The sequence below is a fragment of the Salvelinus alpinus genome, chromosome 6, assembly GCF_045679555.1.
Source record: "Salvelinus alpinus chromosome 6, SLU_Salpinus.1, whole genome shotgun sequence".
NCBI lineage: Eukaryota > Metazoa > Chordata > Actinopteri > Salmoniformes > Salmonidae > Salvelinus > Salvelinus alpinus.
In genome coordinates this window covers 33,305,075-33,326,302 of record NC_092091.1, presented here as the reverse complement: position 1 = coordinate 33,326,302, position 21,228 = coordinate 33,305,075, and the positions used below count along the sequence as shown (strand labels likewise).

Sequence of the window (21,228 nt, the reverse complement as noted above, 5' to 3'; positions counted from 1 at the left end):
AATATAGAAAATAATGTATTACAAAAATAACTTCTGTAAACTTCTAATCAGGCAACAGCCCCCTTACAGTCTCTGGTACTGTCCCTTGAGTGGATATAATCGATCACTATTATAAGTAATCTGACCATAATAACATTTAATTTAGAAAGTAATATCAGCACCTGAAGAAGAATGTGAAGTGGGTGGAAGCAACGGGGATTGTAACTGTGACCCACCTGGAAGCCAAAGCCTACCTCGGTCGGTAGAGCATTGCATGGCAATGAACTTGGCCCCTACTTCGGCTGGCGGACATCTTCCTGGCCTCAGCAATGGTCAGCAGACTGCACCGAGTGGTGAAGGACAGCAGGGGGATCTGATAGGTGCTTACCTCCTGCAATAGAAGTGTTGATTGCAAAATAAAGCATCTCTCATGGTGATTGGGTGTCAAATAAATCCTTGCCAATAGTTGAGAAGAGCTGCTGTTGCTAGGCTAGTCCCAGATCTGTATGTCCACTCACCCACATTTACAAAGGGGTCAATCTTAAGTTATAGAAAGGATGAGGGAGAGAGAGAATTTGCCATCAGAGTAGGAGTGCTGGTCTAGGATCAGGTCCACTCTATCTATATAATACCAATATAATACTAGTATTTATTATGATCTTATCACATGCTAATTCTTAGTCTGGATTGTTCTCTTGGGTAAAATTGGACAAAGTGCATTAATTAAATATTATTAGTACTGTAAATCCATATGTACATGTACTAGCTCGCTAGCACCTTAGTAGTACCTAATATAGGATACTTGTATCTACTGTTAAAGATTAACAGAGCTCCTACATGTAATCCAGTAAAGTTGCCCTCAAGTGGCTACCACCACTCCTCCAGCGTCATCTGGAACTCCAAGACAGACCGACCGACTGGCAGGTAGACAGACTTACAGACACACACGGTCTGATACCTTGGCAAAATAGACAAATGCAAAACCAATGTTGCTATTCATAGGTTGCACCTCCGTCACTGGGTTGCGTCATCACGTTCTCAAGCCGCCCTCTGCCGGCGGCACCATAGTGGTGCCCAAAAGTCATAATAAGTCGCTCTGGATAAGAGCGTCTGCTAAATGACTTAAATGTAAATGTAAATAATAGATGACTGCTGAGGCTGGAGGCTGCTGAGAGGAGGACAGCTCATAGTAATGTCTGGAACGAAGCAAACACAGGGAAACTATGTGTTTGATGTATTTCATACCATTCCACCAATTCCGCTCCAGCCAATACCATAAGCCCTGGGTGTGTCTTTGTCTGTCTGTCTGTCTTGGAGTCCCACAACCCGTCCTCACCAATTAAGGTGCCACCAACCTCCTGTGATGCAGGCCAACGACTTTTCCGTCTAAATAACACAACAGTTGCCTGGAAATATGATGGCATTGCAAAAGTAGGCAAATGCTTAGTAGGAAACAACTATGCCATCATTATCATGTTGTCAAATGGATGGCGATGTTGTCATTAGCTAGCAAAGTTTGTCAAAAATAGCTAGCAATGGTAATGTTAGCTAGCGAAAATCCGGTGGTCTCCACTCAATTTTAGCTAACGTTATACTGAATCTAAAGTCAATCTGGCAGCATCAAAATTATGACAAAAGCTTGTCCTACAAATTATTTGCCTCCTTTTGCAATCTTTGTACAGTATATCCAAGCCACTGTAATGCACTTTTGATTAAATCAACGCTCATTGAGAATGCGTTGAGTAGAACGCTCAATCAGTTGGACATGCTCCTCAGATACAGGCTTGCTTGTTCTTGAGAATAGCCATAGCTAGCTACCATAGTAATCCCTCGAGAGTAGATCATTTCAATGATCATTCATTTAGCTTGCTAGCCAGCTAGTTGACTGTGTTAGAGGTAATATAATCATGCTAGCTAATTGTTTCAATGCACCTTCCAAATGTAAAATTACAAGACAAAAAGGACACTTACCTAAGCTGTTCCTCTCTGTCCTCTTGGTTGTGAAGGTTAGGTAGCATGCTAGCTAATCTCGTTCCCAGATACTTCCACCAAAAGGTGCACTCCATGGGGGTCTAGAATATGAAGTAAATGCCTGACTGTGTTTTAGGTCACCACATATAATTCTTGGATGCATTTAATATGTATTTGTTTGTATACATGAAGCTTCCCATGTCGGCCCAGTTGATCAAGAAGGAATAAAGCTATATCAAGGAGGTTTGGTAGTTTTTTCCATCAGTAGTCTTAGAGAACTCAGAATTCCCCGCGATGGACGTAAACTAATGACAACACCATCTATATTGCTCATGACACTAACACTGTATCTCCCAATGCCTCAAACCGAGGAGAAAATAAAAGTCGTTAACTCAAGCAAACCGGACATAATGTCAACCTGTGTATGAGAGGAAGCCAAGCTTAACGTTTCAGCATAATAAAGGCTATTTCTCTTAATAACGTGCAACCGGATTGTCTTGTATTAGCTAGATCTTTCTCATTATAACGTTATCTTTCTCGTATTAACGAGATAATGGATTATTTCATTATAGTTTCTTTAATTATTTTGTAATAGCGTGATATTATCTTGTAATAATTATATACCCCCCCCAAAATATGCCACTGTAGAATATATCACAATGGTCAAATAAATATGGTAACATTTCTATCATTGCTTTCTGTTTTGTTCCTAACCAGTACATCGGCAGTCTGGACGTGGCTCGGCCGAACAGCAGAGTGGAGATTGTGGCTGCTATGAGGAGAATACGGGTTAGTTGTCCCTTTCATCTAAACAAACTAGTCACCTACCTCACCTCAGCTACTGTTGTTCCGTTGTCGAACCTGCCACATAATGCCTCATTGGCATGTAGGCCATGGGGTAAATCTAGCTAGATATGTGTTGGGGCTAGAACATGAAGGTTGACAGGTAGCCTAGTGGTTAGAGCGTTGGACTAGTAACCGAAAGGTTGGAAGATCAAATCCCTGAGCTGACAAGATAAATAAATCTGTCGTTCTGCCCCTGAACAAGGCAGTTAACCCTAGGCTGTCATTGAAAATAAGAATTTGTTCTTAACTGACTTGCCAAGTTAAATAAAGGAATAAATCAAAAATGAAGGAGGACTCACCCAGAACCATTATGGAAGGGTCAAGATTTATTTTGCCTGGTGGATGAAGCCGCATCTCAGGTTTAGCTTGCGTGGCTGGGATCTCACCTTGTAGGTCGCCCTCTGTTTCAGCAGTTCGGCACTCAGATCTGGGTAGATGCTAATCCTGTTCTCCGCATAGGTCAGATCCCCCGATTCCGCTGCGAGGCAAACAATTTACGTTTTGACTTCAAAACTGTGGATTCGTATAATCATACACCCCGAGATCTGTTCAAATGAAATCAAATTTTATTGGTCACATACACATGGTTAGCAGATGTTATTGCGAGTGTAGCGAAATGCTTGTGCTTCTAGTTCCGACCATGCAGTAATATCTAACAAGTAATCTAACAATTTCACAACAACTACCTTTTACACACAAGTGTAAAGGAATGAATAAGAATATGTACATATAAATATATGGATGAGCGATGGCCGAACGGCATAGGCAAGAGTGGCCAACTCTTTCTGTTGAGAGCCGCCATGTTCCCACAAGTGAATTTTGAATGGACAGAATATGCTAGCTGCTGTAGTGAAATAGAACTAGGCCCAGTTTCCCAATAGTGATGGATCTAAGGCTTATGAGTATTTTATTTTAACGATGCACCTTTCCTACAACAGCCAAAGATGTAACATGCGTTTCCCTAAACGCCACGCAGAGAGAACTGTCGCTAAGTGCGTCGTTGGAGCGTGTGTCGATACTGATGGAACGAAAAAAGGGAGCGCTGCTATCGGATCAGCTTTCTCCATTCAAATCTTTCCTTCAAATTTTTATTATTTCACTATACTGACGACGGATCAGCTCCTAGGGAGATATTACCACCTACGGCTGCAAATATTGAGGTGGATTATTCTAATGCTTACTCAATAAAATGCATTCAATCACTGATTTGGCACATCATTGCGCACATGTTAGGCTACACATCATAAAAGATATTGAGAAAAATTACAGATAGTACCCTACAAGTATCAAAATAGAACTCAATTGATTGAACATGAAAGGTATTTCAATATGATTGAAATAGGCCTATAGCCTACTGTTTATATTTTATCGCAGTCATCTCGGTTTTCATTTGAAGCATCTTTTTATACATCGCTTGTTGTGTCAATTTCAAAGACATTGGCAACTTTGTATTTGTAGTCAACTTTGTTCTGAAGTTATCGGCAGTCACAGATATATGGATAAGCCATGTGATTCTATGTTTAGCGGAGATCTTCTGTGTATAAAGTGACGCGGGAGGGCAAAAAAAGCATCTAACAACGCACTTAGCTGTTCGACGAGTGGTCTGAGGCAGGCATTATATTACGAGCGTTTTCAAGTTCAACGTTAACGAGGGTTTTGGGAAACAGCTCTGAGATTTAAAGATGCTCCTACAAAGGTTCGATGAACTTAACTTAACGATTAACTTAGCCTCAATATGCTTTTGGAAAACTGGGCCCTGTAATACAGTGAGCGTCCCACACCTTAATGCCAGTTATTTGAAAATAAGCCTGTTACTTCATAGATATTTTGCAAAAGAAAGCCACAAGAAAGCCACACATTTCAATGCATGCCACTGGAACTGGAGTCATTTTTGAACAGACTAAGGCCATTTTTTACAAGCATTCAGTACAATAGAAATACAGTATTTCATTGTTTACCACGGCAAATCTACTGTGGCAATTTATCAGACAATTTGAATGAATGGAAATTAATGTTGGTCTAGCCTATTGCTATTATTTTATTAGCCCCCGCATGGAGAGAAAGAGAACTGCTCTTTTTCAGGGACTCACGAGGCTCATTTGAATGTCCTGATGCACCAGGAAAATTCTCAGCGACAAAAGAGTGATCAAGTGAAGATCCGACATCTGTAGGCCTACTTCCAAAGTATTTTCTTTTTCTTCTTAGCTCAGCCTCTGAATGTCATAGAGATTAACCAAAGACCATTAGCCTCTATATGCATCAGAGGCGTGTCTTTCTTGTGCCTTGGTTTTAGCCTAAAGCATTGTCGTTAAAGATCACTTTATATATTCAGAATCCGTTTTAGTTTCCTCATAATCTTAAACTAGCAAAGATTAGGCTATGGCATACACTCACATAGGCCTACCTCTCAATTCAAGCACTGGTTTTAGCTTAACACACCAAGCCCTTCACAACACAGAGGTATTTAAGTAGAGGTGACACTACTGGAGGAATTGGCTGACAAATCAATGGATGGCCTATAATGTAGTATGTCAAGCAGGTAAGCCTACCTCTTATTTCTTAAATAGGAAGAAATAGGCTCCAACACAAAGCCCTCTTGTTAGATAATTAAAATGAAGACTTGAAATTAATTACTCAAATTAGCCTAATTTCAGCACCACGTGCTGGCCACCTCCCGATTGATTTCTCCACGGCTGCCGCTTCACGTTTCTGCACCACAAAACTGTCATGGAAGTTACTTGAGTCTGGCTTGTTGTGAGATCAATAACTCTGATAAAAAAGACTCATCATGGTCAACAAAACATGTTGTTTCGTGGCCTTTGGAGAGGCAAATATCAGAGGAGTGTGACAAAAAGGAACCCAGAGCCAACGGCGGCAACTCATGTCAGTACTGTGCATAGGCTAACGTATAGGGAAAGTACCAAAATCCCTTGATGTAAACCATGGATAAAACGCACTACCCTCCCCTGGGTGGCCCTTCTACCGCCTCCAGTACAATTTGACCACACCACCAGAAAGTGTGACAAATCAATCAACAAATGACTCGCCTTGCAGGACTAAATCGGCATAGATAAGCAATACTGGAACAGACAGAATTTATTACTCAGATTTTTAGGCTTGTGTAAAGTCTACGTGTCCGCTTTTTCTTGTTCTCATGTGAGAGTGTAGTAGTGCTATAGTCCAGATGGTCGGACGGTAATCAGGGATGGCGATCTTTGAAGTGAGGCAGTGGGGTGGACATACTTAATAGAAACTGCTTTTGGAAGTCTCTCTCTTTTTCTTTGTCCGTCTTAAAATGTAGCCTCTGAACTCTATATAAACCACCATCCTGTGTTTCTTGTCTTATAACCATTTACTTTTTCTATGTCCTGTTGATTCCTCCTCTGCATGATAATGTTGGCTGTTTGATACATGTAGGCAATGTCATCACTGGTTTACCAGTACATGCACTGTCCTGTAAGTGCATGTGAAGTTAGATTTCTATCTCAAAGGAGATTCCTGTGGAACATCACGTATCCTCAGGAGAAAGTTTTTATCTTTAGTGTTTTTCAAATATGTTCAATTCTCCCATACTCCCACCACACCACATGGCTTGCTATCAATCATTGTTTGTTATTTTTAGACGTTGTTACTTAGAGGTTCCCGTAAAGGTGCAAACCGTTTGAGAGCCGAGGATCGCTGCCCAGAGTGCGTAACGCTGCTGGGGATAACAGCAGCTGTTGTTGTTGGCAGGAGAACAGGTTATGTGTGAAAATAGTTAAATCAGACCTTGTTACATTTTTACATTACAGTGTCCTTATTACTGTGTAATTATTCCAGTAAGTACAATATAGTCATAATAAATATTGTAATTTGTTCATATTGAACAGTGTGGTATTAGCTTGTTTGTACTCATACTGAATGACTGAACTGATAGGGTCATAGGGGTCAACTACTGGTTGTATAGTGCCTGCAAATGTAAGTGCGCCCTTTGCCTAGCTCCCTCTTTACTGTATGTGCCGGCATACAGGGTATAGGTCTGGGTATAGGGCATTGGTATGGGTTTGAGTGTGGGTATGGATATGGTGCACATGGATATGTATGTGTATGGGTGTGAGTATAGGCATGGTGGTGACTGCTCCTCCAGCCCTTGTGTCTCCCACGCCACATCATCTACAGTTCTCCATGTAATCCTTTTGTCTCAAATTAACTACAGAGGTTTCATTTAAACAGCATTACAGCCTTGATAGAGAGCGGTAGAAAATAGAGGGAGAGAGGGGTACAGACAAATACAGAAAGAGAGAGACCGCTAGACAGAAAGAGGGGGAGAGAGAACAGAGAGAAAGACAGACAGAGAGACAGAGAAGAGAGAGACAGGCAGAGGCATTGTGTTTCAGTGATTCACTCTCAGCATCTCATTTATTTGGCTCTTCAATTATCCTGCTACCTGGTGTTTACCTGTGTCTATGTGATTGACAGTAATGAGATGGGATCCAGGCGCCTGTCAAATGAAACAACCTCTGCACCATTAATGTCCTGTCCTGTTCTCTGAAGTGGGAGGGATGCTGCTGGGTGTTAAAGTCTTAATGTGATGCTACTGCTGCTCTCTGAGGATATAGCAAGCCTACATCAGGGATCATCATCTACATATAACACTGGTCCTGGAAAACTGCACGGTGTGCAGGCTTTTGTTTGACATTTTATAATTTTTTCCCAGAGCGACTTACAGTAGTGAGTGCATACATTTTTCCCATACCGGTCCCCTGTGGGAATCAAACCCACAACCCTGGTGTTGCAAGCGCCATGCTCTACCAACTGAGCCCAGCACTAACACACAACTAACACACCACAGCTTACCCATATCCTTCTTATGTGTAATGTCTGGCTTCCCCACAGTGAGACTGGGTTGGCAGATAGTAGCTGTGTGTAAATAGCTCAGTGGCTTTAATAGAAGCTTTCAGCAGTGTGGCTGTACTGTAGGGCCTTATGGAGTAGTGCTGTGGGAAGGAGTGATAGCTAGCTAGCCTAGTGTTGTACCAGATGCTTGACTCACACAGAGGTCTAGATCAGTGATGGGCAACTCAAGTCCTCGGGAGCCGGAGTGGTGTCACACTTTTCCCCCATCCCTAGCAAACATAGCTGATTAAACTAATTGCATTGTAAACTGAAAATCATGATTAGTTGATTGGAGTCAGAATATGTTAGCTGGGGCTGGGGAAAAAGTGGTCGTGTCTACACTTGCCGTACACAGTGGGCAACATCATCAACACTCCTCCCACAAGTCTCCAGAAAACTTGTGTTTTGGGACCGAGGCACCTTTTCATTATAACGTTGAGGGAATATGTTTCTGGCGTGTTTTGTTTGGCTAGAGTTATGCTAACTAATTTGCAATCCCTTTAGCGCTGCTTGCTAGATTGCTGGCTAGCTACAGAGGTTAGCTGGCTACTTAGCTAAAGTAGTTAGCTACTGCCATCAGTTGTTGTTGTGTTATTATAATATTTTGGCTATTCCAGTTTGTAGAATGCATACGGCATTTGAATATAGCACGGGAACGGACACAATGTGGACATGGTGGACACATTTAAATGTAAACGTAGACACATGACGTGTTCGGAATTCCATGATCAGAACTCCATTATCAGAATACCAAAGCTTCATGAACTGTCAAGTTTAGACATGGTCAGTGTGACACCAAACAGGCCCTAGAGGACTGGAGTTACCCATCCCTGGTCTAGATTATCTGTGGGGCTATATAGTCATTTGTGTGGAGCAGTAAGATATGCAGAAGGCTCAGCATAGATGAGGATTCCTCTCGCATCTATCCTCTCTGGCCAGTCTGGCTGTCAGTGGGACTCATTCTGGAGTGCCTGCCCTCTCTATCCTCCCTGAAGAGCAGCTCACACACTCAAAGAACCAGTGTGTGTGTGTGTGTGTGTGTGTGTGTGTGTGTGTGTGTGTGTGTGTGTGTGTGTGTGTGTGTGTGTGTGTGTGTGTGTGTGTGTACACCCTCTCTCGACAGCAGCAATGTGCCGTCAACAGCACTGACCCAGAGTGTGGAAACAGAGCCAAGACATAGTCGGACCCCATCCTTCGTTTCCCAGAGAGACTGACCACTCTAAATCAAACCTTACCCTCCTTTTCTCCTTTTCTCCCTTCCTCTCTCTCCCACTCCCTCCTTTTCTCCCTTCGTCTCTTTCTCTCTCTACTTTGCTCCCTGACTCTCACTCTCTCACCTTTCCTTCTTCCCTCCTCGATGTCCTTTGCTAAGCAATACATTAAGCGAGTCATTTCATTCTCCCTTCATTAAATGGAGGATTGAAACTTTGGCTGATTCACCGTTTCTCTTCTGAGAAGCAGCACAGACTTTTGTCAGGCCCTGCTGTAACTAATGGAGATGCTGCTCTAATTTCAGACCACTTTTTAAATAAGTTCCACAGCTAAAGACCAAAAATGTAAAAGTAGGCTACATTAAAGTTGACTAAAATCATTCCAATCCTGATTAAAATGCAATGGCTGTTTAGCATATTGGTAGGCTGGCTTTAGGACCATGCTCTCTCCGAGAGAAGCTGCCAGCCTGCACAGCCTTTCTCTCAGCAGACAGTGCCAGACAGTGCCAGACAGTTTGCTTTTCTTTTCAGCCGTTTAGGTAGTGCGCCGATTGCTTTGAATTCTATGTTGGCATTTGAAGTTGACCTTGTAAGCTTCGCGGCCAGCTGTTTTATGCACCGGTTACACATTGTTGTTGGCATAGGCAGCGCGTCCAATAGGCTAGGGGAAGATAAGCTTCCCCTAAAGTAAATTAAATTACAGAAATAAATTAGATTATTCAAAATACTACACCAGAGAGCATGATTTGGCCACAAATGATTATTAACTTCTATGAGCTAATGAGCTGTGGATTGTTTTAAGCATGTAATTTGGGCAGCGCGTTTGGCAAATAGCCTACCAAAAAGTTGATTGTTGATTTGCAGTAGTCAGTGAAAAGCAGTTAAAGGGTAGATAGCATAAACTTGACCATATGTAACATATGGATTTGCATTACAATACGCATCAAAAGTCCCAATGCAAAGTGATACCTCACCTTTCTATTTTTCTAGATATTTCATAAAACTTCAGAAGAATGTCAAAGTCAATCCTAAAAAAACATTTGCGGGGTGTGACGTAATATGGAGGACCCGGCAAGCCAGCCTATTCCCTATAATGTAAACTCCAACAGAAATAAATTCAAATGTATAACTTAAAATTATACCAAATCGTTTGCACTCATGACTACTGATTTCAATTAAATGTGCAGCTAACTTACTTTATGAATATATTGTTACAAATCAGCTTGCAAGGTTGCTAGTCAACTAGCCTGTTAATGTTAGTCCTACTAGCTAGCTAACATTAGCCCTACCAGCCTGCTAACATTACATTAGCATTTGATGAGTCAGCCAGTTGCTATCAACAACTAGTTTACAGCTACATTAAAGTAAACCAAAGTTTTTTAAATACATAACCACATCTAACCAGTTATCAAAGAATGTTATATGCAATTAACGTTATCTTAGCCAGCTAACTAGCCAGCCAGTTAACGTTAGATATTTTAGCCAGCTAGCTAGCCTATCCAGCTAACGTTACAACAATGAAGATCAGCAAGCACAGGCAGTAACCCACAAAACTTTTGGGTCACTCACTTTTGTACATCGCCTTGGTCCGTACAATTGACCTTATTTTAGCGCCCCAAAAACGTAATACTTCCAGATCAACTGTAATGTCAATACCATTGTAAAGCACAATTTCTCCCCTTTCCAACAGAATCAATTACATTACCTAAACGCTGCCCGTTTCTGCATGATTCAAGAAGGCAATGAGCCCCGTCGGGTCTTTTTAAAAATGGCGGGTGGGGAAGCGAAACTAATTCGTGATATTGAGAAGGAGAGATGTTGTGTGGGAAAATAGCTTTTTTTCACTCGATCTGTCCAACTTTTCACCTCATCGCCTCTAAAATGTAATTAAAACACTATAAAGAGTTTATATAATGTGTCATTACATACCTATTTGAAGGTTTGTGTCGAATTTGAATCGGGTTTTTAGGGCGGTGCTAAAGTGATCTTAGAAGTAAACAGCGCCTTTGAGAATGATGATCGCATACAATGATGACGCAAAAAATGACTAGGTATCCCCCCTTACCCCTGTCACTGTCCATTTCTTGTTTTTAAAGGATGAGAGAAGTGCTACACCTGGTGGAGAGAGATTGTAAGACAGAAATAGTTGCTTTATGCGTGCTGTACGTTACGGCATGACACGTCACGATGTAACGGAGGGTCCGTTTTTTTCAACTTTTCTCTAATACTATAGAGCCATTACCATGTCGATCAACGCTTGAATAGAAACGTAGTTCACACCCCTGATTTTGAAGTCAGCACAGTCGCTACAGTCCCATTAGTTCTTTGTAGCCTCGTTTGAATGTTGCGGTTGCGCACATTTCTACGGAATGGGGTGAGTTTACGTTAGCATTTGACTGCAGAGGAAACTTCCGCCAGAAACAAATTGTCAAAATATCAGACAAAAGCAGCGACTCCGAGCATAGCAGGAACTGTTTCCCCTGGGCCTGACCTTTTTGGAGAATCTGATGAAGACGAGGTGGTGGCAAAGCAGGCAGCTGAGTCAGGGCTCACTTTCCCATTTCTGAGAGTCCACTGGTGCTTAACTTGTAGTGTAGGATGCAGCTCCAGGTGTTGGGAATGTTGATTGGTAATATTGCTAGCTACTTTGCTTCTGAGAATACACCCTATAATGTCACTTCCTTCATAACTACGGCAGAACCACATAAACATAACGTGTTGTAGGTGCTCGTGCAGCAGGGATATTCCCATGCCGATACCCATGGGGTCTGCGCTGTCAGGAAAAATGTCAGACAACATCCACGATGACAGAGAAAGGAGTGGGCTGTATGACGCAACATTCTGGCTTCTCCACAGTCTGCCTGGATGTCAATATAGTTAATCTAGAAATAGAATCCCCACTCCCCCTACCACTAGTAGTACACTTTTTAGAAAGTTCACAACCGTTGCCTACAGGCAGTTTATCACCTGGAATTGGGGCTATCTGGGGCAGTACAACCGTGTGCTAATTCCAGCGTGTGCAGTCAATGGGACAAGAAATACGTTCTCAAATAAGGAGAACATGCCCTACACAGGCTTCAAGTTACCATAAGAAGAATTCAAACACGTTTTTACCTTTTTCTTAATATATGTTATACCAATACTGGTACAACACTTTCATCATGGGTCTTTTTTTTTATCTGTCAACATTCCACTTTGTGGACACAGTCCCTATAATAATGATAGTTAATATACAATAACAATACCATTTAGAAATTCAATAAATAATTGTATATATTTGTATACATTTCTTTATGGGTAATTGAGTTCCACTCTGAAAACTTGGCGGCAGCAGCAAAGATGTGCAGCGCTTGTTGTGAGGAGTGTCAAGTAGCACAACATCCGATGAACATAGAGCGAGGGCGGGTGTGGAGTTAGGCTTGTTACAGGTGCTGCTTACTCTAATCCCATTATCTCATCTCAGTAATGGGAAGTAAACAAGGGCAGAGGATACAAGGGAACAACTCTTGTGTAATAAAACCCTAATGACAGTTACAGCAGACAAACAGGGATCAGTTTAGGGCTGGATGCAGGTGTGTTGATGGCAGCGTGACAGAAGGCTGATGTTGGACTGAGGTGGTATTCAGCTTCCTAGAGGAAGAGAGAGGGAGAAAGACAGAAAAATAAATGAGGAAGTTACTCATGTTCTCACATATTGTTAAACATTTAGACTTTGAATCATATTATGACACAGTATATTACCAATCAGATAACAACAATACTTACTGCGTGAGTACTCAAGCTGTTTCACAGCAGGCCGGAGAAGCGGAGGGATGAGGAGAGCCACGCAGTACAAGGGACATGGACAGGATGCTACGGCTAGTATGGTTCACTGTCAATAACAAACACCAACACAGAACAGTCAACATTGTGAGCAAGGTCTGCAGAGTCAAGTGCCAAAGCATCTCATCACTCCACAAATCCAGAATTGGTTATTTCAACCACACCGTTGCTGACTTTAGGTGACGTTAGCTAGCTAGGCAAGTTCGAGAGGTGGCTGGCTGGCTCCCATGTCTCAATCCCAGAAATGTGTCAACATGTTTTTGAAACACAGTCCCAAATTGACAAACTGGATAAGATTACTAGCTAGCAGAGTGAGAGGCTATGACACGTTAGCTAAGTTGGCTGGTCAAAAACATTGCAGGCAGTGTAGCCTTACTTGTGACGTTACTAGTAAACAGGTAGCAACCTTATAATAAACCTTAGCTAGCTAGATATAACAATCTAGAAATGTTAGTTAGATGATGGATATATATAATGAATACAAAATACATAACTAGTTCAATTTACCCGGCTTATCTCCATCATTGCTGACACTCGCAATGTAAAGTTACCAGTAAGAAACAGGTTGCAGGCTTCACCTTCATGCTTGGCAAAGCACCTGGTTTCAGTCACATTCCGAATCATGCCTTCCGCTGGTTATAGCCATCGAAATCCTCTGGGGTTAAATGAGCACCGCATACAGTAGACGTGCCTGCGGTTCCCTTACTCCAATCCGCTCGCTTCATCCGGACAAACCGGTTCCACTTCAAAGCTAGCTTCTCATTTTTGGGCCACAAATGAATCGTAATGAATGTTGGGTCTGAAATTAAAACTAACACTGGCTGCTTGCTACAACTAAATTACTAAGTCTTTGACCACACTGTGTTGTTGCTTCGGTGAGTAAAAACGAATGCTTCCTACCTATTAAATAAGCCTAGGGCCATCACAATACTTCAAAAAAGCAAATGGCTATTGCTAAAAAGAGAAGGCAAAGCAAATAATCTAATCTGTTTCTAGTTATCAAAATTCTCAACTCCCAATTGAGTGAACAGTAACCTATTTTATTGGCACCAGCAGAGAGCATCATCCATATACCCGGTGACCCGGTGAGTGTGCGCATATTCACTGTCTTTATCATTGGATCAGATGATAGCGCCGACAGAGATGGTCGCCTCGCTTCGGGTCCCACAAGCATTTCGCTACACTCGCATTAACATCTGCTAACCATGTGTATGTGACCAATAAAATTGGATTTGAATATCATTGGAACGTTTTTTGGGGGGACAATAATTCCCTCCTCCAGACTAGATGGATGTCATATTGTACAATTTGTGTCTCCCATTTTTGTAGGCCTATATTAGATGGTTGCATTCAAGAGAAGAGTGTTTTTACTGATCTGTTTGTCAGTGTCAGCAGAGTAGGCTACTAATATGTCGTATTAAAAAATATGTTGCTCATGTCTTCAGCCATATAAGTAGAATTGAATGAAATGTGTTTATAAGGGCCTCCCTAGTGGTGCAGCGCTCTAAGGCACTGCATCGCCGTGCTAGAGGCGTCATTACAGACCCGGGTTCGGTCCCAGGCTGTATCACAAACAGCCGTGATCGGGATTCCCATAGGGCGGCGCACAATTGGCCCAGCGTCATCCGGGTTAGGCAAGGGTTTGGCCGGGTGGGTTTTACTTGGCTCATCGTGCTGTAGTGACTCCTTGTGGCGGGCCGGGCGCCCCCTGCGTTACAATGAGATTCCATAAACTATTAGAGTCCGTTGCTATATCAACGGTGTGATGACCTAATGATTAGAATTTGAGATCATTACACCCTAAATTATGTTCTTTTCATCATCGCTGTGCAAACAAGGCTGATTTCCGCAACAATTTCACTGTTTAAATACGTTTTGTTTAGCTAATCAAATGAAAACATTTCTCCTAACTACTTTTGCTAACATTACAACATGAAACATGAAAATAACTACAACATTTTCAGACAAGATAGAATGGCCAAAGGGGGCGGTGTTGCAATCTACTGCAGAGATAGCCTGCAGAGTTCTGTCCTACTTTCCAGGTCTGCACACAAACAATTTGAACTTCTACTTTTAAAAATCCACCTCTCTAAAAACAAGTGTCTCACCATTGCCACCTGCTATAGACCACCCTCTGCCCCCAGCTGTGCTCTGGATACCATATGTGAACTGATTGTCCCCCATCTATCTTCAGAGCTCGTGCTGCTAAGTGACCTAAACTGTGACATGCTTAACCCCCCGGCCATCCTTCAATCTAAGCTTGATGCCCTCAATCTCACACAAATTATCAATGAACCTACCAGGTACAACCCCAATGCTGTAAACACGGGCACCCTCATAGATATCATCCTAACCAATTTGCCCTCCAAATACACCTCTGCTGTTTTCAACCAAGATCTCAGCGATCACTGCCTCATTGCCTGCATCCGTAATGGGTCAGCGGTCAAACGACTTCCACTCATCACTATCAAACGCTCCCTGAAACACTTCAGCGAGCAGGCCTTTCTAATTGACCTGGCCCAGGTATCCTGGAAGGATATCGACCTCATCCCGTCAGTAGAGGATGCCTGGTTATTTTTTTGAAATGCCTTCCTCACCATCTTAAATAAGCATGCCCCATTCAAGAAATTTAGAACCAGGAACAGATATAGCCCTTGGTTCTCTCCAGACCTGACTGCCCTTAACCAACACAAAAATATCCTGTGGCGCTCTGCATTAGTATCGAACAGCCCCCGTGAAATGCAACTTTTTAGGGAAGTTAGAAACCAATATACACAGGCAGTTAGAAAAGCCAAGGCTTTTTCAAGCAGAAATCTTCTTCCTGCAACACAAACTCAAAAAAGTTCTAGGACATTGTAAAGTCCATGGAGAATAAGAGCACCTCCTCCTAGCTGCCCACTGCACTGAGGATAGGAAACTCTGTCACCACCGATAAATCCACTATAATTGAGAATTTCAATAAGCATTTTTCTACAGCTGGCTATGCTTTCCACCTGGCCACCTCTACCCCGGTCAACAGCCCTCACACCCCACAGCAACTCGCCCAAGCCTTCCCCATTTCTCCTTCTCCCAAATCCAGTCAGCTGATGTTCTGAAAGAGCTGCAAAATCTGGACCCCCACAAATCAGCCTGGCTAGACAATCTGGACCCTTTCTTTCTAAAATGATCTGCCGAAATTGTTGCAACCCCTATTACTAGCCTGTTCAACCTCTCTTTCGTTTCGTCTGAGATTCCCAAAGATTGGAAAGTAGCTGCGGTCATCCCCCTCTTCAAAGGGGGGAACACTCTTGACCCAAACTGCTACAGACCTATATCTATCCTACCCTGCCTTTCTAAGGTCTTCATAAGCCAAGTTAACAAACAGATCACCGACCATTTCGAATCCCACCGTACCTTCTCCGCTATGCAATCTGGTTTCAGAGCTGGTCATGGGTGCATCTCAGCCACGCTCAAGGTTCTAAATTATATCTTAACCACCATCGATAAGAAACAATACTGTGCAGCCGTATTCATTGACCTGGCCAAGGCTTTCGACTCTGTCAATCACCACATCCTCATCGGCAGACTCAACAGCCTTGGTTTCTCAAATGATTGCCTCACCTGGTTCACCAACTACTTCTCCGAGAGAGTTCAGTGTGTCAAATCTGAGGGCCTGTTGTCCGGGCCTCTGGCAGTCTCTATGGGGGTGCCACGGGGTTCAATTCTTGGACCGACTCTCTTCTCTGTATATGTCAATGATGTCGCTCTTGCTGCTGGTGAGTCTCTGATCCACCTCTACACAGACGACACCATTCTGTATACTTCTGGCCCTTCTTTGGACACTGTGTTAACAACCCTCCAGACGAGTTTCAATGCCATACAACTCTCCTTCCGTGGCCTCCAACTGCTCTTAAATACAAGTAAAACTAAATGCATGCTCTTCAACCGATCGCTGCCTGCACTTGCCCGCACGTCCAGCATCACTACTCTGGACGGTTCTGACTTAGAATATGTGGACAACTACAAATACCTAGGTTTCTGGTTAGACTGTAAACTCTCCTTCCAGACTCACATTAAGCATCTCCAATCCAAAATGAAATCTAGAATCGGCTTCCTATTTCGCAACAAAGCATCCTTCACTCGTGCTGCCAAACATACCCTCGTAAAACTGACCATCCTACCAATCCTCGACTTCGGTGATGTCATTTACATAATAGAATCCAACACTCTACTCAGCAAATTGGATGCAGTCTATCACAGTGCCATCCGTTGTGAAAATATGTGTAATGTTGGGGAGGGGGGTGTATTTTTTTTATGACACCTTAAGTTGGACCAGCCCCTGCCCCCCAGTACATTTCGATCTGTCCCTTACCACTTTTAAATTTCATACTTGATTTTCCCTTACGAAAAATGTATCAACCCCGATAGAAATGCCCATTAATATGTTAAGGATATGTTTTACTGCTTGTTGGCAGAGCTCTCAGGGGAATTACTCATACAGGAGGCATGGTCTTAGCTTAGTGCACTGTACATTAATAAAGATATCAGCAGAGATTCCCCTGTTGCCTCTTTAGACGATGACAAACTCATCTAGCAGCCTTAGTGTGTTGTCAGCAGACTGGGGTGTGTTTCCTTCCCTCCACACACACACACAGCCCTCGGAGCCCAACAACACTCTTCATCTTGTCACAGGGTAATGTAGCCCAGATACTGCAGCTGCTGCTGCTACTTTATTTAGACATGAAGCTCCCTGGTATTAGAGGCCAGGTAGAAAAGGTGGCTTCTGTATTGGAGAGGTAATGGCTTTTCCTTAGCAAAATGTCAAATGAGAAATCCCCCTGGCTCTACCGTTCAGCCTGGCTGCTAGTGCTAGGCTCTGCGAATTAATGTAGGCATATTAAACTGGCTACCCTACACACACACACACACACACACACACACATGCATTCACACACCCACGCACACAGCAACACCATGGAAATCTTGAGGGTAGTTATAATCTGGAGAGATGTGATCCACTATGGAAATTGTTTGCTGGTGAATCACTGTCATGTTCATAAACCAATGGCCTCCTCCACAGAGAGATAGAAAGAGACAGCTGTGATCTATGCATTTCACTGTAACTGATGCAAATCAGTGTTAGTGATAGTGTTACTCTTCAATTGATGGTGTACTCTTATAATCTCCACATGGCACAGCCAGAAGAGGACTGGCCACCCCACAGAGCCTGGTTCCTCTCTAGTTCTCTTCCTATTTTCCAGCCTTCCTAGGGAGTTTTTCCTAGCCACCATGCTTCTACATCTGCATTGCTTGCTCTCTGGGGTTTTAGGCTCGGTTTCTGTATAAGCACTTTGTGACAGCTGCTGATGTAAAAAGGGCTTTATAGATACATATGATTGAAATTTGATTACTGCTACCTTGAGAACATAATGGATTCTGCTTGATCGTTTAGAAGGCAAAGTGCGATTCCACGCCAGAGGGAGATATTTTTGGTATCTCAAATTATGGCAATTCTCAAAATTAATTTTAATTAGGAGGAAGGATGTTTAACATGCTTTTTACCTTTATATCACATACCATTTTTGAGAAAATCATGATGAATTTTAGGCCCACATTTTAGAACACACTATAAGGAGTATTTTTTATTTTACCTTTTTTTAACTAGGCAAGTTAGTTAAGAACAAATTATTATTTTCAATGACGGCCTAGGAACAGTGCCTTGTTCAGGGGCAGAATAACAGATTTTTACCTTGTCAGCTCAGGGATTCGATCTTGCAACCTTTACGGTTACTAGTCCAACGCTCTAACCACCAGGTTACCTGCCGCCCCAAAAGTATAATGACACAAATATGTTGTCTGTATCATTTACAGTTCACAGATCATAGGGTCTTACAGGAGGCATGTATAGGTCTAAAAAAGGGCATAGAATGGCCACTTTCATCATGATTAAAATAAAAAAAATAGTTTGTGATACAAATTGCCAGAACAATCTGGAGATGTTTTCCACTCCCGCTGGCATGGAATCAACCCATACTTTTTTCTGTCTTTCTTCAAATGCTCAACCTTTCTTCGGGTAAAGTGTATTTTAAGAGAAACCTCTGCCTCCAGCAATGTCATGACATTATTGCAACCACAGACCAGACCACACACTATCACCCACTCCATGCCAAACCAGCACAACGGGAAACACCTCAAGACACATCTTTAGATGTGTCAGAATTTTCTTTGAGCTGTTAATGGAGGTGTCAAAAAAAAAAATCAATAGTTGGTAGTCTATTTACCACTATGGGGAAGTTATTGCAGAGAGTCACAGAGATATGAGGCTAACCAATGTCCTGCCCCCCCAGGACATGCTCATTGGACCATGTCCTGCATAGTTAGCATACTTAGCATACCTCTACAATCAGTAAATGTTAATAGTCCACAGAGAGGCTGTTTGTTTACAGTGTGTCAACATTAACAGGAAGCTCCTGGGTACTTAGTGTCACATTACCTCATCCTGTATGTTTGGTCAGTGTTTACCCCAGAATGGATGGCTTACATCAGTGGTCACCAATCTCCAAGCCATTCCTAGTTGATCACCAAACATTTCTGTAAAAAAACAATGATAAAGCCTTGCGTTCCTATTTGTTTCATTCATTTTGCGCTGTTGGCAGTAGGTGCACATGATTCAGCAGCCCTAGTGCCGGGAAGGCAACGTATTCCCATTTTGAGCCATTCATGTGTCTGATGCACAGGAGGTTGGTGGCACCTTAATTGGGGAGGACGGGCTCATGGTAATTGCTGGAATTAGTGGAATGGTATCAAATACATCAAACACATGGTTTTCATGTGTTTGATGTCGTTCCACTTGCTCCATTTCAGCCATTAGTATGAGCTGTTGTCCCCTCAGCACCCTCCACTGGTCTGAAGGTAGAACTCCGCCTTCCCTGCATGCCCAGAGAGCAAATCAAGTGCACCTATAGGCCTACCGCTGGCCAATCAGATAGCTCAGATCAACAGTTTCCTCAAGCCATAGACTGTAAAAACAAGCCTCGAATGCACAGCAAAGTTGATCATGTGAGATTTTTAAACCTTTAAAACCATGATTAGAGAGACTCAACGAATACAGCTAAGAACTGCTGTTTATATGAGTAAATTCATATTTAAGTTGTTATTCTGTCATGCCCTGTTCTGTTTCACCTGTCCTTCTGCTTGTCTCCACCCCCTCCAGGTGTCGCCCATCTTCCCCATTATCCCCTGTGTATTTATACCGGTGTTCTCCGTTTGTCTGTTGCCAGTTCGTCTTGTTTGTCAAGTCAACCAGCATTTTGTTTCTCAGCTCCTTCTTTTCCCCCAGTCTCTAATTTTCTTGCCTTCCTGGTTTTGATCATTGCCTGTCCTGACTCTGAGCCCACCTGCCTGACCACTCTGCCTGCCCGCCGTCCGGTGCCGTTGCCCCTACTCTGGATTACCGACCCCTACCTGCCTTGACCTGTCGTTTGCCTGCCCCTGTTGTTGTAATAAACATTGTTACTTCAACACAGTCTGCACTTGGGTCTTACCTGAAACGTGATATATTCAGCACTGTCAACATTTTGTTCAACAGTTTTATAAGCCATAAAATGTGCATTCTCCCTACTTCCACTCACGCTACAAACAGCACTGCAGCTGCAATGAATGAGTATAGCAAAGTGTTTCACTTTCTCTGGTCATAGGAGGAGAGGCAGCCTCACCCCTGCTCCCTCCCTCCCCTCAGACTGACCATCAGATGCAGGCCATCAGTCCAGTAAAAAAAAAAGCAAATTATTATGCTCACTCAGGTGTTCTTCACAAGTAATACAACAAATTATCCATTACCAATGTGATCATATACCTACATTTTTAAATATATTTTCACAATGGTCTGTTTTGTTTTTCCAGGTTTCTGTTTTTCCCAGTTTTTCCAGGTTTCGTTCTCAAAATCCCCAAAATGTTAAATTAATCAGGAGACCCCTTTTGAGGTCTGGGAAAAATCTAAGAAATGTATATTTTGGGGTGTAGTTACCCTTTAATGACAGTGCACACCAGCAAAATCCCATTGTTTGGTTAGGATTTTTTTGTAGCGCTCATGTGATTGCAGAGTTTGGAAAACAAATGGCAACTGAATTGATGCAAATAATCATGAAATCATTCTGCCAGGTAGGCATAGGCTACTTTGTAGTTTTTGGGAAAGTCTTTCCATCTCTACCGGAAGAAGGTTTATCATTAGCATCATCGCTAACGGATACATAAAGTGTAGTAGACATATACGTTTACTTTGCGCACACACAGACACAGACTGCGGCATTCCTGTGCTGTTTCAGAAAGTTGCAGGAAATACGAATCATTGATGCATTTTGTTCATGTCTTATGATTTAACTTGGGCAAATTAATGAACTTTCTAATAAGTTCAACACATTTAGTTGATTTCCTACTCATGTCTGGATTTGACTCTAATAGAGCCGATCAATCATCTGGGGTAATACCTCACTTCTCTCTCTCGCTTGCTCTTTCTCTCACTCGCTCGCTTGTTCTCACACCCACA

At 42.5% G+C, this 21,228-nt stretch overlaps 1 protein-coding gene and 1 long non-coding RNA gene across 2 annotated transcripts in view; one reads left to right on the top strand and one right to left on the bottom strand.

The window, feature by feature from the left end:
• The window catches only part of LOC139578595 (carboxyl-terminal PDZ ligand of neuronal nitric oxide synthase protein-like), a 240,252-nt gene that overhangs the window by 34,836 nt on the left and 184,188 nt on the right, over positions 1–21,228 (top strand). Inside the window, exon 2 of the mRNA XM_071406421.1 lies at positions 2,668–2,739. Coding sequence (XP_071262522.1) covers positions 2,668–2,739 — 72 coding nt within the window. The remainder of the gene's footprint in view (positions 1–2,667; positions 2,740–21,228) is intronic.
• LOC139578597 (uncharacterized) lies at positions 12,146–13,776 on the bottom strand. The gene is made up of 3 exons (XR_011675574.1): positions 13,212–13,776; positions 12,648–12,753; positions 12,146–12,512 (listed from the first exon to the last, which is right to left on the bottom strand). It is a non-coding gene; the product is annotated as an uncharacterized lncRNA (long non-coding RNA).